This window comes from Limanda limanda, chromosome 19, assembly GCF_963576545.1.
Source record: "Limanda limanda chromosome 19, fLimLim1.1, whole genome shotgun sequence".
NCBI classification, from domain to species: Eukaryota; Metazoa; Chordata; class Actinopteri; order Pleuronectiformes; family Pleuronectidae; genus Limanda; species Limanda limanda.
In genome coordinates this window covers 17649275-17668218 of record NC_083654.1, presented here as the reverse complement: position 1 = coordinate 17668218, position 18944 = coordinate 17649275, and the positions used below count along the sequence as shown (strand labels likewise).

The window sequence follows — 18944 nt, the reverse complement described above, 5'->3', positions numbered from 1 at the left end:
GGTTAAAAACAGTGTCTAACCATAAGATGGGGATTCCCGGCCATCTTCCTTCCCCTCCTCAGCGTCTCTCTCTCTTTTCTTCCGGTGGTGTTTGTGTCCTCGGTGACGATGCCGCCGCTTGCTCTCTCTTCCAAGAGGAACGTGGACACCTACGTACACTGCTCTGTGGCCTGGGGGACAAGAAAGACACAAATCAGACGGCTTTCCTTCTAGACCAGCTTTCACACAACCAGAAAAATGAAAATGGAGAGGAGAAAAAGAAAAAGCAGGAATAGTACTTTGCAAGAAAATTAAGAGGTAGAATAGTATAGAGGAACGTTTACAGTTAACAATTTCAGTTGCATTCTCAGTCTTGTAATGCAGATTAATTCAGAATATTTTTTTTTTAATAATTCATAAAGTATTTTGTGTTTTGATACATTTTTTAAATTGTAGAGAATTCCCGTTCAGCGATAACAAATGATAAACAATATGATTTAAATTGTGTTTTAAATCCAATAGATATACTTATGAAATACAACAAACTTTATGAAAAAGTTATCAAAGTTCCAGGGATAAACTTTAACAACTACAGTAAAATAAAATCAAGACCATTTGAGATAAAGTACAAAAAACTTCTTTTGAGTGCTCTTGAATATCTACTCGAAGGAAACCAGAGAACAGCATTTAACTTTTTCACCCTTCCGATTTCCTCCAAATGTTTAATCTGCTTCCCTTCATCGCTGCCTCACAGGAACAGTTTTCTGAGACGCAAACGCCCTATTTTTGTTCTACATAACGCTGCCAATACCCATTTTTCACAGATGAGTTTTTCACTCTATGATTTGAGAGGAAGCCCAGGAGGAATGAAACCAGGATGTGGTGCTCAGAGGAGGCAGTAAAAGACATGAGCTGAACAGATGAGGCAAAACAGAGATGGAGAGGAGGAAAGAGGGAACAGGGGGGGGGGGGGGGTACAGGAGATGAAAGAAGATGGAAGGAAGAAATGTGACAGTTTAGCTGGACGGAGAGCAGAGTTCTCCATGGGTGTGACAAAGGGAAAGAAAGGGATGAAAGGAGATATAATTGAGTTATATAAAGAGTTTTTTTTATTCAATGTCAAGAAAGGGTTATATTTTTTACATATAATACACAAACTCGAATCAACTTAAATTACATGTTGCTTCAGTAAGTAAACAAAGTATTAGTTTGAATCATTTCTGTTTCCTGCTTCAAAATCTGGTTATTTGAGACTTTAACCTGATCAGCAACAAGTGAATGATTTGCATTGATTTTGCATGATGCAAACCAAAAGCAAGTGTTTCCACCTGTTGTGTGCCTTCTTAGGATCCTATTTCCGATCACTGAAAACAGAACATAGTGACAAGAAAAGTCTTTCCCCCCCCCGAATGGCTTTAAACTTACTTTCCAAATCTTCCGTCTCATAGTTGGAGTGAGTGGTGAAGCTGGTCTTTCCATGGTCAACAATCGCCTCTTCGTCTAGACCCTGAGAAAGACGATGAGAGACAGAGGAGAGACCAAAAGAGATTTAAAAAATAGGTCAGGTCAACAGATAGCATCACTGTAATATAACAATATTAAATCAAGCTTTGATCCAACTTTTAAAAACTCTACCTGGCATAACAGAAATCACATATGTGGGATCTGTCAGTGAGAGATGTAGTGGCTATGTGTTATATAATAACGTAGAGTAAATTTGCTTCATGACTCATGATCAAGTCGAGTGGGAGAATCCACCTGGCCACAGACACAGGGACCACGGACAGCTCCACAGTCCAAGGGACAACCACTCTCCAAATGCACCAGACATCACAATCCTCAAGTACTGATCCCTGTTTGTTTTTGAATATTTACAACCACATCAAATGACTCCATAGCTCTAGGGCAGGGGTGCCCAATACGCGACCGGTCGATCGTGATCGAGGTATGTTCACAGCGGACGCTGAAGCGCCACGCTAATAATATCACATACTTTTGCTGTTATCAGCCTGCAGTAAAAACGGCATTTAATCATTTTTTTCAAGCATTTACTTGTTGCTCCAACATTAACTGCAACACAGCCCAACATGTGTCTTTTTGTGTCATATGTGCTGAGGATCATACAACTCACTGTACTTCTCCACTTCAATTATTAATTTAATATCATCCATCTTCAAGAACTTGTCCGCTGTTTTCTATGTCGGGTGTGGAGGGTAAATTACGTATTCTCCACTCAAACCTATGTGGAGAATACGTAGCCCCCCCTCTCTCTTTTTATCTATATGACTGCTTGTGGCTGGGCAGAGGGGGACATTTAATAATGTGATTGGTAAAATTGGTAAAATTAAATCTCCAGGACAACAGAAGGGGAATACAAACTATGGGATGCATATTTAATCATTTATATCATATTAAATATAAAATATGTTATCAATATCGTTTAAAGTCTTTTTTCAGTGTGTTTCCTGGCGCGAAAAAAGAGGGGGTACTTGCGGGGGGGGGTAGATCTTGTTGAGCTGGTAATTTCAAGAGTAGCTCACAAGCCTATAAAGTGTGGGCCCAGACGAGTTACAAACTAAACAAACAAAAGGATTTAGTGATTACTTTGAAAATTCACCTCTTATTTGAAATATAGCACAAAGAAGCCGACAGGTTGGTTCAATTTGGCACAAGATGTGATACCTGAATAAATGATCTACAACCTCAAGTGCTTGTACAATGTGACATTGACTCATGAAGGATTATCTATGAGCTGGTTTCCACAAACTAATTAGCCTGTACTGGAAACTATATCCAGTGTAAAGGTCCAGGCAACAAAGGTCGAGTTTCATGGCAACGTCGAGAGGTTTGCTATGCTCATTAAAAAAAAGAGGTTGCGACCTTTGTGGAAATATTTTGCTTAGTATCAATGTTTTGGAAACATCAAGAGAGAGAAAGATCCAATTAGATGAGACATAAATCCGTCAGCAAAGGTAAACAACATTATTAATATTATTTATGAAATTAAAACGCCCCAACACAATCATTACATACCCAAACACATGTGTACACACCTAACCCTTTGTGCTGGACTCACACATATGCTAACACACCAGGTTAGCCCTCCTCTTTAGCATTAACACATTTTTCCTACCAAGTCTTAACAGCCCATTCAAAGTAGGTCAGAAAGTGAGGATTGTTCTCACTTTCCCAAAATGTCCTCACTTTAGTGTAGGATCAAAATGTAACTCACAAAGATATCTGTACAAGTAAACACACATACACACATATGGAAAACTGTTACCTTGACTTTAAACTGTAACCTTGAACCGTACATGCCTAACCTCTAACCTGAAGTAATCCAAATCTCTAATCTTTCAACTAAACCATCGACAGAAAAGAGCTTCAGTTTGAAACACGCACTGGTTCTACCGCAGACACACACGCACACATAATCCAATCACATACGTGTGGTCCCTGTTATTAGTGGTCCCTTGGCTCTCTGCCCTGAAGTGTCACGACATTTAGAAACACTGTCTCCTATCGCTGCTGCATACGGCCAACACGGCAGTAAACGTGCTGGGTGACGTCCCTGTGGGTCGACCACCAGAATACAACAATTCATACAGATGTTAATCCAGCCAGAACAGCAAAAGTAACTCCTATAAAAACACTGCACTTCCTCACCCACTCCCTCCACCACCCACAACAGTGAGCCCAAACTAAGTCTGCATCTCTGGGTTTTTAAATATGTGACATTGAGACTTTTTATACACATCATGTCGTTTCAAAATATACATATCTGCTCTTCTTCTGCTTTGTGGACAGGGGGAGATGCATTGAAGCAAGCATCTCCCCCTGATTGGAGGATCCTTTTAATCCATTCGACCAATCACAGAGGGGCACTGCTGCTAAGCAGGAGAGAGGGGAAACAAAAGGTGATGATGTTCCCCACATGATGAAAGGATACCTGATACGTAGCTAATATCAGGGCCTCTAGTTGTGTGTCTCAGGCTCGGCCACAACATGCTAACACCTCCACTGACCACACTGAAGTGTCATTCTGATGGAAAGCACGTCCTCTACATCCATCTCCTCCTCTCTCTGTTTCATTAGTGACTCACAACTCCGAATAGGTCTTCAATGACATATAGATTTCCACACGTGCATTTGCATAATCATTCTCTTGTTAGAAGTGGGATGAATGAAGCCATCTGGGATTGTGTTTGTGTGTGCACTTGTCTTAGCCTGTAGCCTGTGTGCGTGCCTGTGTGTGTGTACACGTTCTTCAGATGCTTGTGGATTTGCATGATAATGAGCAGCGTTGTTCTGTGACAGTGCCTTGATGAGGAGCGGGAATAATTCGGCTGCAGCGACGGAGAGGAGCGGTGAGAAATTAATCCGAACCAGTAGCTGGAGGAAGACAGACAGACAGACGGTGAGTGGGGGTTCATTTGTAGCCGAGAAGCACAGGAAAACTGTCAAGGAGTTCAGATCCAAAACATTCTCGGCTGCAATGACGTCAAAGAGAGGAAATCAACACTGCTTTCAGACATGTACTGGACGTGAGAATGTTAATGTCCCAGCGGGCCCACGTGTGAATACAGCAGGAAAATGTCCAGAGAATTCACCACAAGTGAGTGGGCGCGCATCTGATATGTTTTCTCAAGCCTGATGGATGCAAGTACTGACAGAAAACAAAGAGAATAGGAATATCTTAGGAGGAAAAAGGATGCGTCACTAATTTAAAAGAATAACATTTTAACTTGGAAGGGAAACAAGACTCCAGAGCGTCACTTGAACTTCACACATTTTTCCTGTTGTTATCAAATCCTCTGAATTGGACAATTTCCTGCAAACCCATTTTGGGTCCATCAGTCCACTCGCCGGTCTCCAACAATCACATGAACCCGTGTTTACGAACATTGGCCACACAAAGCTGGTGTGAAACTATTACTGCTTCGTGAGTATCGACTTATTCCTAAGCTTCTTAAAATACCACTACACAAATCTGTGAATTCTACTGTATAAACACCTGTTTACATACAAACATCCAGTTTCATGAAGTCTGTATTTGCCGTTGTCGTGCCTGTTAGGTGACACGGTGACACACACGTTCAACTCTGTCGTGCCCTCAACCCTGCATTGCTTGGTACAATTTAAGGACACGTGATTCAACCTGTCAAATAGTTCCCAAAATAAAGAACCCCAGACTGTCACTCGCAAAGTCCTCAGGCAAGGGAGGCAATCGGCCATTATACCAGAGCACAGCTGTGGCTGCTGGGCAGGGGCAGTGCCAGTCGGGGGGGGGGGGGGGGGGTTGAAGAGCAGAAGCCTAAAAAGAACCAAGTCACCATACATCAATGGAGGGCTGTTGACAGAAGGCAGATGTGTCTCTGGCTGTGTCTGGTTGAGAGTCTGGATATTCTCAAGGGCCCGTTACAAAATTGGGAAGAAAGATAGTGTGTTAGAAAGAATGTGAAATGATTGAACCTCACCTGTGGTGTGAGTAAATAGAATAACTAAAAGGTTGTCTAACGTCTGATCGTCCATCACCAGCTGATTGACAGTCATGATGATGTTCAGCCCAGAATCCTGATCATAACTGTGTATTGTAAAATATTGACCAAACATTTGTGGTCTCTTGATTGTAGAATAACTTCTGCCGTAGTCATGACTTAATTTTTATTATATTATGACGAGCCATTTAACGACTGAAGGTCAAAGTTAAACAACACTGAGTCTTTAATCTTGAATTATTTATATCTTCAGATTCGAGGATGCCATCCCTGAAAGTGATAGGTCGCAAAACACTAAGATGTCTCACTCGGTGGTGTTTTTTTTCCATAGCTATCTTTCACAAAACAGAGGTTTTGGACTGGGCTGGAACTAAATTTAGGCCCTTTATCAACTTAATTTGTTAAAGCTGATCCAACGTACAACCAGCATGTTTGATATTTTAACAGGGACAGAGCAGCTGCATGTTTTCTACACTGTTTTGCAAATGAATATTAGCGACTGACGTTAGGTTGAAGATAAAGAAAAATACCCAGAACAACATCAGGTTGGTCCACTGCAGTTTTCAAACAGTGGGAACTCTTACTTCAACATTTCACGCAGCTGGCTGGAAACCGATGAAAAAGCATTTCCGTGGCCATTCATCTGAGAAAAAGCCTTGCTTAATAATAAATAAAGCTGCCAATAAAAACATACAGGCCTATTGTGCACTTTGCAGATAACATGAAAGGGTGCACACCATGAACACATCAATTCAAAACACAGAATGTTCCACAATATACTTAAGTTTCCAGGCTGCATCTGGGAAAAGGATAAAGGGCAAGTACATTGTTACTGTAAGTGTTTCTGCATTTCAGGATTTTCTCTGCATGGTCTTTACAGCAGCTTAGATGGTAAAATCACAGTTGTGTCAGGTTCTATGCATGTGAAGGGATTTACGGTTCACATGGACTTTTAAGAGTAAACACAAGGCTTACAATGGGCCCATTCCTCTAATCTAATGTGCTGAGGTCACACAGGAGACCTCTGTGTGACCCACAAAGACCTGTGGATGCTTGGAGAGTTGGTGTCCAATGAAAAAAAGGGTCCACACGAGAGAAACATTACACAAAGGATGTGTATCATGGTGTAAATTGCCTCAGTAGGAAGCATAACATGAACACAACATCCAACTTGTATGATATTATGAGTTTGTGGTCCAGCCCTGTATCCTGCAGGGGTAAGAACAGTTTTATTCTACAGAATAAACAATTCAGAAAAATAAATAGTTTATTGCCTATTTCAATATATTGTGTTGCATTTGTTTTCTTTTTATTTATAGTTATTTACAGTAAACAAATTAAGGTTAAGCTATAAAATATCAAGCCTCAATTGAATTTTTTCATCATACCAGTTTCATAACGACATCGTATGAATCACTGCCATTTCTAGAATATATATTGGTCAATATACTGGTGTCAGAAATCGTTTCCTCCCCGATGTTGGCATCCGCTGCCAAAAGTCCTTATCGGTCGTGCTCCATTTAAAATGAATTTGATAATTCACTGCGAAGATGTGAGTGCGTATCACTCCTGTGTTTGTGTGGGAGTGCTCCAGCCAAGCAGCAGTCGCACACCTCTTCAGCCGGCCCCCAACCAGCCAACAGGCCTGCTTCCCTCTGATCTCACTTCCTTGCCTTGCTTTGCTGGGAACTGTTCCAACAGAGACTGACGTAACTGAGGTGTTACATAGTGAGGGAACCTGTCCCTTCACATTACTGCATATCTGTCTCACGTTGCCAAATGCTCCATTATAGACACAGCACAGATGAGAACATGGACATTAATACACTGCCAATAAATGTTAAATTATTCTACTAGATTCAATTAATTACATGATTATAAATTCAATTGTCTCAAAACAGAAAGATAAAAAGAAAGAATTGATACTTCTTACAAATTAGTAGCTACACTGTGTTTAGTGTAAACATTGGATGTTCTGGTCTTTTTTAGAATGACACGGACATCCGCTGGTGCTCAGCAGGTGCTTGAAGACAGAGATAATTATATAATCTTATCAGCCAGTTCTATTTTGCTGACTTTTGCTTGCTGGCAATTCAATTACATACATCCCTGGAGTCACTGCATGTTTGAGCGAGGCAGTGAGATGATTGTTTCCTGCGTCTCACGCCTCCCAACTGAAGATGTAGTCGGATGTTTGAGCATAAAACAACTGGGAAGATATTCCAGATATTTCCAGCAAACACATCCCCATGACAGGTTCCACTGGTTGTGATTAATATTCCCAAACACGCTGAGACGCACGCACGTAAACACAAAGATGGAAACCGTGCCCTCTATCTGCCTCTCTGTATCTGTGTACCTGGTTTTAACAGTGCCTTCGTCCTTGCTGCCTCCACCCCCCCCCCCACAAGGCACATGTTGTTGTGTCGGGTGCTCTCAGCGAGACTGAGAAGGCAACAAGCATTTGATCAACTCCCCTCCAGTCAATAAAAGCTCGTTTGAATTCAGCTGCCTTGGCAGACCTGTTTTTCACCCTCCTGTCCCCGGCACTCCGCGTCTCTCTCTCTCTCTCTCTCTCCTCTTCTCCTTGTCCCGCTCCTTCAAGCAGCCATAACTGTCGCTGTCGGCTTCCTCTCATTCCTGGTCCTTGAGGCAATTCAAGAGTGGAGATGATATGTTCCCATTTCAGGCAACAGCTTCTGACTCTTTCACCTCATCTCGTGTTTTTCCTTTTTGGTCGAATGTACCGACCACCTGCCCGGTTCCATTAGCAGAGACCTCTACCCCACTCAACAGTAAATGATCATACCAGTAACGGAGCACACACACAGACACTGGATCCCGTTCACGCCACGACAGTTTGTAAAACAGGAACACACACACACACACACAAAGGACCAGACGTACCGTGAGCACAGCCTCCTCGTCGTCGCTCTGTTCGTCCATTTAGACTAAAACATCCGCAAAGCAACGGCAGACAGGACGTGAACCACTTCCTTCTTTCGGATTGTTATCTCGCTTGTTAAAAAACGCGTGCGTGAGCTGACTGTAACGGAGATGCTGTCGCACTCGTCTGTTACCTCTTCCTCTGCTCATCTCTTTATACAGAGAGAGAGAGAGGGGGGAGCGAGCCGCTTCGGAACACACGGCGCTCAGCTCGTCCCTGTCAGCCCGCTCTTTGCTCAGCAGCCAATCCCACCATGCCACCATGAATATTTTATTCACCCAGCCAAGAGCTTAAAAACACACACATTCACAGCCCCACACGGGAGGACATACGTACATATTTGGAGGACACACAAGTGCTCGCCCGCCGAGGTATTCAGGTCACAAACGTGGAGCCGCCCCCCCCAGCACGGAGAAATAGAAACAAGCACACGTGTGGGCCCGGCATTCCTCGGAGGGTGCAATGAATAGAAGAAGGACAGAGTGCCGTATATTAATGAAGAATCCAAATGACTTTCACTTTGACATTCACAACTGTTACTATATTCTCAAGGTTGGACACGTCTCTCAACAAGCTGCAATTACTGGGGTTCATTTGTTGCCTCTCTCAACAACAAGAGGTGTCACACGAGTAGGGCAAGATGAACCTGGTTCTGAAACCGAAGAGTCTATTTTTTTATTCAAGGAAACACTGGGGACCCCTAGGTCCGGCTCCAAATAGACTAACCACAAAGGGAAAGGTCAAACCAAACCTAAAATGAAGGTACTTCTCGTAATGAGGAATAGAAAACGAGCAAAATAGATTGAGAATGGTTTCTAAAGGCAAAACTTACACTGAGCTCAGACATTAGACAATTCTGTGAGAACAATATCAGACTAAACTTAAAGTGAAAACATATGCACCCCTGCCAGGGTGGGAAACCTTCCTACTATCAAGGGCCACTTTCAATTTTTAAACATCCTTCAAGTTGTTAAAGACATACTTTATATCAAAATAATCGATTGCTGGAACTGCTTCTCACTGGAAAGACAAGACAACTTTAGTAACTATTACATCTAAGAAGTTAACAACAATCCCCCTCTCCCCATGCTAATAATGGTTGTTAACTAGCAAAGTGGAAGGCAGAGCAGATGTCATGTTGAAAACCAGCTCAGTTTGCCAGTATTTTCTATCTAGAAAATGAAAATAAGCTTATAAGTAGGCCAGGACTGTACCAGTATAAGGATTCTGTCAGTCAAACTAGAATCAATACAAATGTTCTACGATTAATGTTCGGAGACCATTAGAGTAATGGTGAGTAATTGAACAGCCAGATAAGCCATTATTTTCAGGGTGGTAGCAAAGTTCACATGAGTTTTATCTCTGAGCTGATGCATGCTAGCTATACATGGATCGGAAAATTTGCAACATTTTGTGTAGACACCATATATCAAACAAAAGCCAGAGACTGTATTATATTAAGTTGCTTTCTGCGACTGACTCTGAGCCAGCAGCTGCCAGACGTCTCCACCAAGCAGACAGGTTAACTTGGAACCAGTGGATTGATTTCACTCAAGGCATGAAAGCAAGGAGCACTCGCCCCAGAAATAATTTCACACTGACTGATAAAAAAAAACTCTACCCCTATCCCTAAGGCTGTTTATACAACCACTCGAATGGAAGAAGGCTGACCACAATCAGCACAGGCATGTGGACATTAACCTGCAAGGACAGAATGCTGCTGATGCTAGCAATGCTAATCTTGAATAATCAATATGGTATTGATAACACTGTGGATCTTATTAAACTGTGCTAAACTCTTTTCTGTTTTATAATTGTTTTCTGATTTTCAGACTCATCCACTTAAATTTCTGTTTAATCGACGTGGAAATTTGCTGTTAGGAACATCTTTTGTTACTTCCTGTAAAAAAACACTTTAAAACTTGTGGCCTATTGTACTGTTTTAATCGCGTCACACCTCCTAAAAGTACATTTAATTCCTACAGAAAGAAACAACCAGGCTCTGTGCTGTGTGAACCAATTAGCCTATGACTGGGTACTGTAGAAATTAATTATTTTTATCGTATTATAATAATTGTATAGGTGAAGAGATCAGAGCACAGTCAGACTGGCACAGAGGCTCTTTCTGTGTAATTACCCATTCAAAGCAGTGCCACACGGTGATGAAGGAAAGTTCATAAAACACCCACTAACTCTGGCAGCAAGAGGCTTAGCCAATAATAGTCCAGGTCAGAGGGCCACCAGGACTCAAACACTCTTTCAGTAGTGGGGCAGCAGGAAGCACAAATATCCCACTGGAAAGTTTGCAATGACCAGAAGTCAAATATGATTAGAGTTCATAAACGGTAGTCCAAGGACAGTAGAATTGATAAGGAGAGATTAAGGTATCAGTGAAAGAAAGGGTGAGTGTATTCAAGAAAATACGACACCTGGACCAAACTCAACAACAGGAAGGTTGTGGTCTACTAGACAACACTTCAGTGTTGTATGATTAAAAGACACAACCCTCTCCTTCGTAGACTAACACACGTAAGGTAAATGTAAAGTCAAAACCACACAAGGAGCCTTTCCTAAATGCTAAAAACAGCCTGAGATGACCTTTTGTGTCTTAAAAGGCATCAGACCAAACAACTCAGTCACATCACCCGACACACGAGGGAACTTCTGGTTCTCACAAAGTTCTGTGTCTCAAACAAACAGCAATGTTGCACTTTCAAAAGAGACATTTACACACAAGTGTGAAACCCCACTGGTCGACCAGCAAGCCTGAAAAATATCACACCAGAGCCCTGTTTCTAAAAAACTCAATGTTCCACTCAAAGCTTAGGCTGAAGTTGTGCATTCTGATGGATAAAGAATTAATAAGCACAGAGACTTAATCAGGCATTAGGCAGTTTCCTTACTGCCTGGAGGGTCCTGCGTCACACTGACTTCAAGGCCTGGGGGGGACGAGGTGGGCAGCCATCCAGCAGCTCCTTTTCATTGAACAGCGTGGGGTCGAGTTTCCTCTGACACATGCACATGTTGCATGCACACACATAGAGCACATACCTAGGCGCACAAACACAGTAGTAGACAACCCTACACCAGCACTGATGTCAGACAGGCCGCCTGCCTTTTTTTAAACTTAGCTCAGCTACCAGTTTCTTTTTTGGGCTTGTACACACGGCCGAGTGTTTGATGCTCATCATCATCTCCTCTACGACTGTAAAGTTACACCCAGTCCCAGCAGGCAGGAAGCGGGTCTCACTTGAAACATCTCATATGCCAGAGTCTGGTGGGTGTAACTGCACCTCGTGGCTCCTGCATTGAGCAGTGTGCTTTCTCTTTCAGTTCGGTGGAGGTTCACCCCTAAGTTTGAGCTGAGGTGCCTCGAATGTGGTATTAAGATTAAGATTAAGATACATTTATTTGTCCAAAACACATGCACAGACATGCACAGGCACACTCATGCAATTGTAGGGAAATTTAACCTCTGCTTTTAACCCATCTGGTGCAGGACACACAGAGCAGTGAGCAGCCATGCACGGCGCCCAGGGAGCAGATGTTGGGGGAGTAAGGTGCCTTGCTCAGGGGCACTAGACAGGGTAGGGAGAATCCTCTTGGATTTTTGGACAGATCAATCCAGGTTCGTCTTTTTTGTTGTTTCTCTAGGAGGTCCGGCTACGAGCGACGACTCCAGGAACAGCACACGACAGCAGAGAGCATGGCCGTCCACAGGAGTTTGAATCAGGCAGCTTTCTCAGCCAGTAGTTCAAATGATGTGTGTGTGAGAGAGACAGCAGGAGAGGATGGAGACGTCTCAGAATGGTAGAAGATAGGGTGGTTTAGATGTTTGGTTTTTGCATAGATGTGAACATGTACATGGTATTAAAGATTCCCACTCTTAAGCGATCGCTGGTTGCACCTTTGATAAGAGTTTGTTAACTTTCTTTTAAAAATATATATAAATGGGATGGTGCAGCGACATCCCTGAGGATAAATTCTACACAAGCATTTGCCCCAAAAATGTCCCATTACAGTGAAAGGAATCAGTTTATGGAACAATCTCAACAAAAGAAACCAAAGAATCAAACATTATATATAAAGTTTTGTTCTTCATCTAGTTTGATTTGTCGTTTAGTTTAACTTATTGTGTGAGTTTCTTTCGAATGCTATAAAATGAAATGTAAGTTATACTAATAAGGGATGTGAGGAGCTGTGTTGGCGTGCAGCGATTGGGATTTTGAATTGTATTGAATTACATGCTTCCTTAATTGATGTCTTGTGAAAGAGAAGCAGATCATACACGATTATTCTTCTTTCTGCTCCTTTTCATTTTAAGATTTGAGTTTTTTCCCTTTGTTTTGTTTGGTCGATGAATGAAATTAACGGTCCAGCACGATTTGAAACACAAGGTGGCGTTATGAGCCACGTTCAACACATAAATGCATTATATCTACTATATTAAAACTAGAATTCAAATATGAAAAGCTCAAAAGCACGTCTCTAATGTGCATGTCTCCTCTGCTGCTTTCACAGTCAAATCAGCAGCTTTCTCCTGACTCTGACATGTCACACATGAAAGAAAGAAGCTACTCTGGGAGCATTTGGTTTGGAAATTAGACTTTTTTGTTGTTTTTTATTAAAACTATTTTCCGCAGTTAAACCAGTGTGTGCAGATCACTTCAAAGTGAGCAGCTGGGGAAAACCCCACTGGAGCCAACTGGGCTGAACCTATGAAGAATAAAACCCAAATGTAACGGTCTTGTTAATCAATAGCAGATATAACAAACCGCTCCGGTGGAGTTTAGACACTTAACTCGGGTTTAAACTTCTTGTGAGTGAGTTAAAGTTCCGGGACTAACACTGCAAGAGACACTCGGTTAATTCAACTTCCGTTAATAAGGTTTAAAAGTTCTGGGAACCGGCTAAACCCTCCCTAACCCTATAACCCTAACCCTAACTCACTTCCTAGAACCCGAGCTACCGAGCCACGTAGCGATCACATCGATTGAACGACCCCCCCCCCCGTTAGTCCACTTCCCCACCGGAGACCCCCGAGCACAACTGTGTGTCCCTGCCACGTGTCAGGGGGGGAAAGCCGGCTAACAATAGTAGCCGCCGGATGGTTCCAAACCCGGGGGTCTAGCTCCCCGGCATCCCCCCTCTGCTGCTCCGGACCAACCCGGGACAAAGAGCCGTGCTACCGTGCCGGCGGGGCGGCGGGCTGAGCCGTGCCGGGCCGTGCTGGGCGGGGACTTACTGAGCTCAGGAGGGGCCTCATCTGATCCGAGGGTTCGTCCATTTCACCTGCCGCTCCGCCGCTCCGCTGTTCCGCTTCCTGCCGCTGCCTTTCCTCCGTGTGCACCGGGGGATGAGCGAGTGAGAGCCCGGGGCCGGTGACACTTCTCCGGGCTGAGGCGACTGGCTGCTTCCCGGCGCTGAGTACACGCCTCCACAGGAACTGACAGCGAGGGAGGGCCAATAGGGTGTCAGAGCCCGGCACCCTCAGCCAATCAGAGGAGACTACGTAGTGATGGAGGCGGGGCATGTGGCTCCTTCTCCTCAAAGTCCGAGCGGGTCTTTTGTGTTGTGGTTTTCTTTAAAGAAACATTTCAGATAATATGAGGAATATTTATTATTATTCAGTTCATTAATATAACTGTGCAATATTCATTCTGTCTGTGCACTACAATGGTTCATGTGAAATACATTCACTGTTCATGTTCTCACACTGCACATACTTTCTTCTTTTCACACTGTATATGTTATTTTTCTATATTTTTTACATTTCTTTATACTTAAGTATTGTTATCCTAACACCTAAGTATTTCATGTTACGTATTATTACCTACTGAGGACTATTTTTGACTCTTACTGCTGTTTCCCCATCGGCGGATCAATACACTGTAAACCCGTGTGTAAGATAAAGAGTCTTATCTTATTAACACAGAGGTAATTCCCTTTGCTTTTAAAGTAACAGAAGACTTGTAATACTGCATATCAGACCGGTAACAAACATTAAACAGCGTAGACAATATTTGTAATTCTCCTCATTCTCTCATTTGTAAGGAACAGGCATTTTTACAAGTATATCTGCAATATATCTCAACTTATTGTCTTTAAAGTGAAAAAAGTTTCGAGAAACAAAAAAGTACAATGTAAGAAGATGTTCATGAGGTTATTTACTTCATAATATATTTAATTTGGAAATTACATTAGAGAAGATTATACAATGCATTTACTGTGTAAGTACAAACAGCTAAGCCTACATACACTTAAGAATTCAAACTGAATAAAAGCTTCCTAACCTTTTGGACTGACATACAGACGCCTGAACATCTTCAGTTGTTTCCATCACAAAACATGGACATGGACAGAGGCTATTTCAGATGGTCTCAATAAAACACTGAAACTTTAGTCTTTAAGTGGGAAACCAACAATCATCACTATTCTCAGCAATGATATATTATGTTGGTTTATGAGCCACATTCCACAGCCACAGCCACAATATTTGCACAAAACCTGTAATTAAATAATTTAAACTCTTGACACAGGCGTATCACATCCCCTTCTGTTCTGCCTCAGGAATTGGAACAAACCATGATGACTTTTTTTTATCGAGCTGTTATTGAGTCAGTGTTTCCCTTTCCGTTGGTGTCATGGTGTGGTTCTCTCTCTCTCTGAAGGACAGAAACAGACTGCCCCAGATAGTTAAATGGTCCAGTCGGCTGATTGGTGGGTCACAGCTGAGCCTAGAGTCCCTGTATAGTACAGCAGATAATCAGCTCCATCTCCAGTGATGACCACCAGCCCTCACCGGGGACTTTCAGCCTCTCCCGTCTGGTCGGGGGCTTAAAGTCATGAGGTGTAGAACAAATTGTACAGGAAAATACTTGTTCCAGGTGCAATTTTTCATCTAAAGAGTCCTGGCCACCTTCAGTTTATAGAAAATCTGTTCTTTTGCCTTGTATCTCCTGTTTTTGTTTTGCAGAGTCCTGACTATATTCCATCCCTTGAAGTGACGCCCTCCTTCTATTGTTACTGATCAATAAATCTACCAACAGACACTAATAAAGTCCCATGAATCTGAACCTTCCATAAAACCATCTCTCCTCTACACCCTTATATGTATTCAAATCAATGCGACCACCACTGTGCAATGTTCCCTGTACACCAGCAGATGGCAATGCTGTACTAACCAATTCTCTCCACTCGTGGAAGTTGGCTTTGAGAAATCACCACGCTGTAATTAATTCATCTTTTAGAGGCAATTCTGTTTCTGTTATACCTGGTTACATGTAATTATCAACGTTTAATCACTTGTAAATAGCCTTTAGACACAACATATCAAATATTATATAGTGGATGGAAGAAAGATTAAGTTGGAATCAAGCATTTTGAGCTAAATGTGTAAGGCCAAGTTAGTTCTGGTACAGTAGAGAATAATATCAGCCTAAGCATTTGAGGATAACCTCTGTTCCCTAAACGTTTGTGGACAATACAAAGCTAACTTCTGCCACAGTTTCAGACATCACCCTCCGTCATGTGAATTCATGCATCATCAAATGTCCCAAACTTAAGTGCAGCAGAAAACAATACAGACAGAACAGAAATCAGAGAGGTGCAAACGGCAGAAGAAGTCGGTTTCTTGCAGAGGTGTGTCTTCCTTTAAATAGAGCCTGTTCCTCACCCGCCCTAGCAACCTCAGGCATAATCACACGGCGGCTCAGAAATAGAACTGCGAGGTGGGAGATCAAACTATCACCTCTTAATTGTACCCTGAGTCTTAAAGATGCTGAGAGCCCATTAGCGCACAAAGACGTGTGCCGTGTATCGCTCCTAAAAACATGCATCCACATAATGCAGCTGGGAGATGAGTCAGAAGTTAGACAAGTGGAAGAAGCACCACACTGGCAACCGCCTGCTCTGGGATCCACATGAAGAGACTCCAAGGTGTGGTGGTGGTGGTGGTGGTGAGGGAAAAAGTTTTCTCTTCCGAAGCTTCAGAGAGGGAAATAGGTGTCGGAGTAATTGCACTAAACTTGCTGTGGTAGGATGAGTTGTCTCTTAATTTCAGATGTTAGATAAAATACATTAAACACATGCACAAGCACACTTATGCAAGGAGGGAAATTTAACCTCTGCTTTTAACCCATCTGGAGCAGGACACACAGAGCAGTGAGCAGCCATGTACGGTGCCCGGGGAGCAGATGTTGGGGGAGGAAGGTGCCTTGCTCAGGGGCACTAGACAGGGTAGGGAGAATCCTCTTGGATTTTTGGACAGATCAATCCAGGTTCGTCTTTTTGTTGTTTCTCCGTGGAGTCGAACCAGAGACGATCCAGAGACCTTTTCTGCCCATAGTCCAAGTTTCTGCCACTAGTCCACCGCCTCTCCGGTCAGAAAAACAGATATTCCTTATGTATAGCCATGAGCAGCTAAAAGCGACAAATCGGAGAGTTTAACATGTTAGACACAAGCCACCAAATGAATATTGACCGCGTGGGTTTTGGTCCCACAAGCCGTGCAAGTTAAGAGTTCCCTTTTCCCAGAAGATCTAGTGGATGTTGTTTTTCTCTCCAGCGGCGAGGCCTCCCGACGGCGCCAGGAGAGAACGAGGAGAATGTGAAATTCCCAAATCTGTTGCAGCGCTCCCTCAAAGTGCCAATGCATTGATTTTGACCACAGATCTCTTCCACCTGGCTGCCCCCTTGCCGGCCCTACCCCAAACATCGCTCTCAAGACCGGGGGTCTTTCGGGAGCCTTAGTGCCCTCTGAATCCTGTTCAACTCCTCTGGGACGCTCCGAGGAGAGGGGGGGGGGGTGGAGAGGCCAGTGACCAGCATGGTGTACCCAAATCGACGCAGGGGTGGGTAGATGGCCAGAAGGGGTAAGTAGGAAAAGGGGGGAGGAAGAGGGAGGGGTCCGGGCCTGTTGAGGTACGACCCACTGCCCTCCAGAGGGAACACGGGGGTTTGAAATCAATGTGCTGTTAAGTGCAGCTTAGCCGCGGGATACTCTCTTCAGTGTTATCCATGCACCAGTGAGTCACGGCCCGGCCTGCACACCGCACACACACCGTCCGGGGGGGTGGCGGGGGGGCACCAGCACGAGGCCCCTTCCCCTTCCGCGCCTCTGGATCCTCTCACCTCGCTGTGTGCTCGCTGCCAACACTCAACGCCCTTATCCAAACAGTTGTGGCCCAGCTAACTTGAGACTCCTCTCACACCGGGGTCCTGCTCCAGCAGACCTGTGAGCATGATGACACCCCCGTCTACTGGAGTCGGACCCCCGACCCCGGCTCAGTGCTGACGGACCGCTTCCAGAGGAGGCTAAATAAAGCTTTATGCAGCGTAAACACCCGGGGTGAGCTAAAAGCAGCGACCTGGTCAGCATCATTAGGACTGTCGATGCCTGACCTCCACTTATTAATGCAAAAAACATATGCTCGAAATACACACAACAGAATATCCCACAAGGTGAATCAGAGTCAGACGGTACATGTGTTACTGTGTTGGACTAAATTGTGGTGTATGGTTACGTGTACATTAGGATCACAAATTACTATATTGGACTGATTGAAATCGATTTGTTGTTAACTTCAAGTGAAACTGAAATCCTCTTCAAAATAAAAGCGAAATGCTTGATTATCACAAAACACCAGAGTGGCCGTGTGAGACTGGTGCAGTCCCAGAGGAAGACTTTATATATCAACACATCGGAAAAGTGGAAATACAGTAAGAGGAAACATGATCACCACTGTCCCTGTCTCGCCCGTGTGCAGGACCCTTTTTTTCTCCTTCTTTTTTGAAAGAGACGTCTAAAAAGAATCCTGACCCAGACCCACAGATCTGCCTGCGGCTGCATTTAGCCAGTGAGAGCAGTAATAGTGTGTGACTGAAGGTGAGGAAACTGCCTCAGGCCTTCATCTGGATTTGGATGTCAGCCCTCCTTGAGTACAATGTCTCCGTAGCCTCCTTGGCCTTTCCTACATGAATCTCTACATGGTCGCCAATGATTTGCCTGGGGGAAGGGCACAGACAAGGAGGAGGAAGAGAGCGCTAAAGTTCTTTCATGATATACTTTAAACTGTATAAACCACTTGTTGGTCCTTGTAGACGTTATCACAGTACGGCACAGCAGCCGGTTTTTCAGGTCTCATCCCAATGCGCATATCTCCCGTAAGTAAACATGGTCTGAATTTGTGGAAGCATGCTGTCGAGGTGTCTATTGATTGCTGTACTTCTTGCATGAATGCTTGATAAAGACACAATCTATCGACTTGTTGCAGGGGTTGCTCAGGAATCATCTGTCATAAAGGCGTGGAACATCCATCAAATACAGGATGGGAGAGTGCTGGAGACTGAGGAGGTGTGCAGTTTAAAAACAAGATTAATGTCGGTGAATGTAAAACAAGCTGTTGTACACGTTACTTCAAGAAAAGGAGATTTCATTCCAGTCAAGGGATGATTGAGATTTCTGTCTCTGTCCAGGGTCAATGCAAACATGCATGAAAGAGGAAATTTACACACAACTG

The 18944-nt window shown here is 43.5% G+C and overlaps 1 protein-coding gene across 1 annotated transcript in view; it reads right to left on the bottom strand.

Annotated features, from left to right (window-relative positions):
• Positions 1–13753, bottom strand: part of LOC133025895 (sodium bicarbonate cotransporter 3-like) — a 36115-nt gene extending 22362 nt beyond the window's left edge. The window contains exons 1-3 of the mRNA XM_061092686.1: positions 13670–13753; positions 1405–1486; positions 21–170 (exon numbers count right to left, since the gene is read on the bottom strand). Coding sequence (XP_060948669.1) covers positions 21–170; positions 1405–1486; positions 13670–13711 — 274 coding nt within the window. The 5' untranslated portion in view covers positions 13712–13753. The remainder of the gene's footprint in view (positions 1–20; positions 171–1404; positions 1487–13669) is intronic.
• Between the last annotated feature and the right edge of the window lie 5191 nt (positions 13754–18944).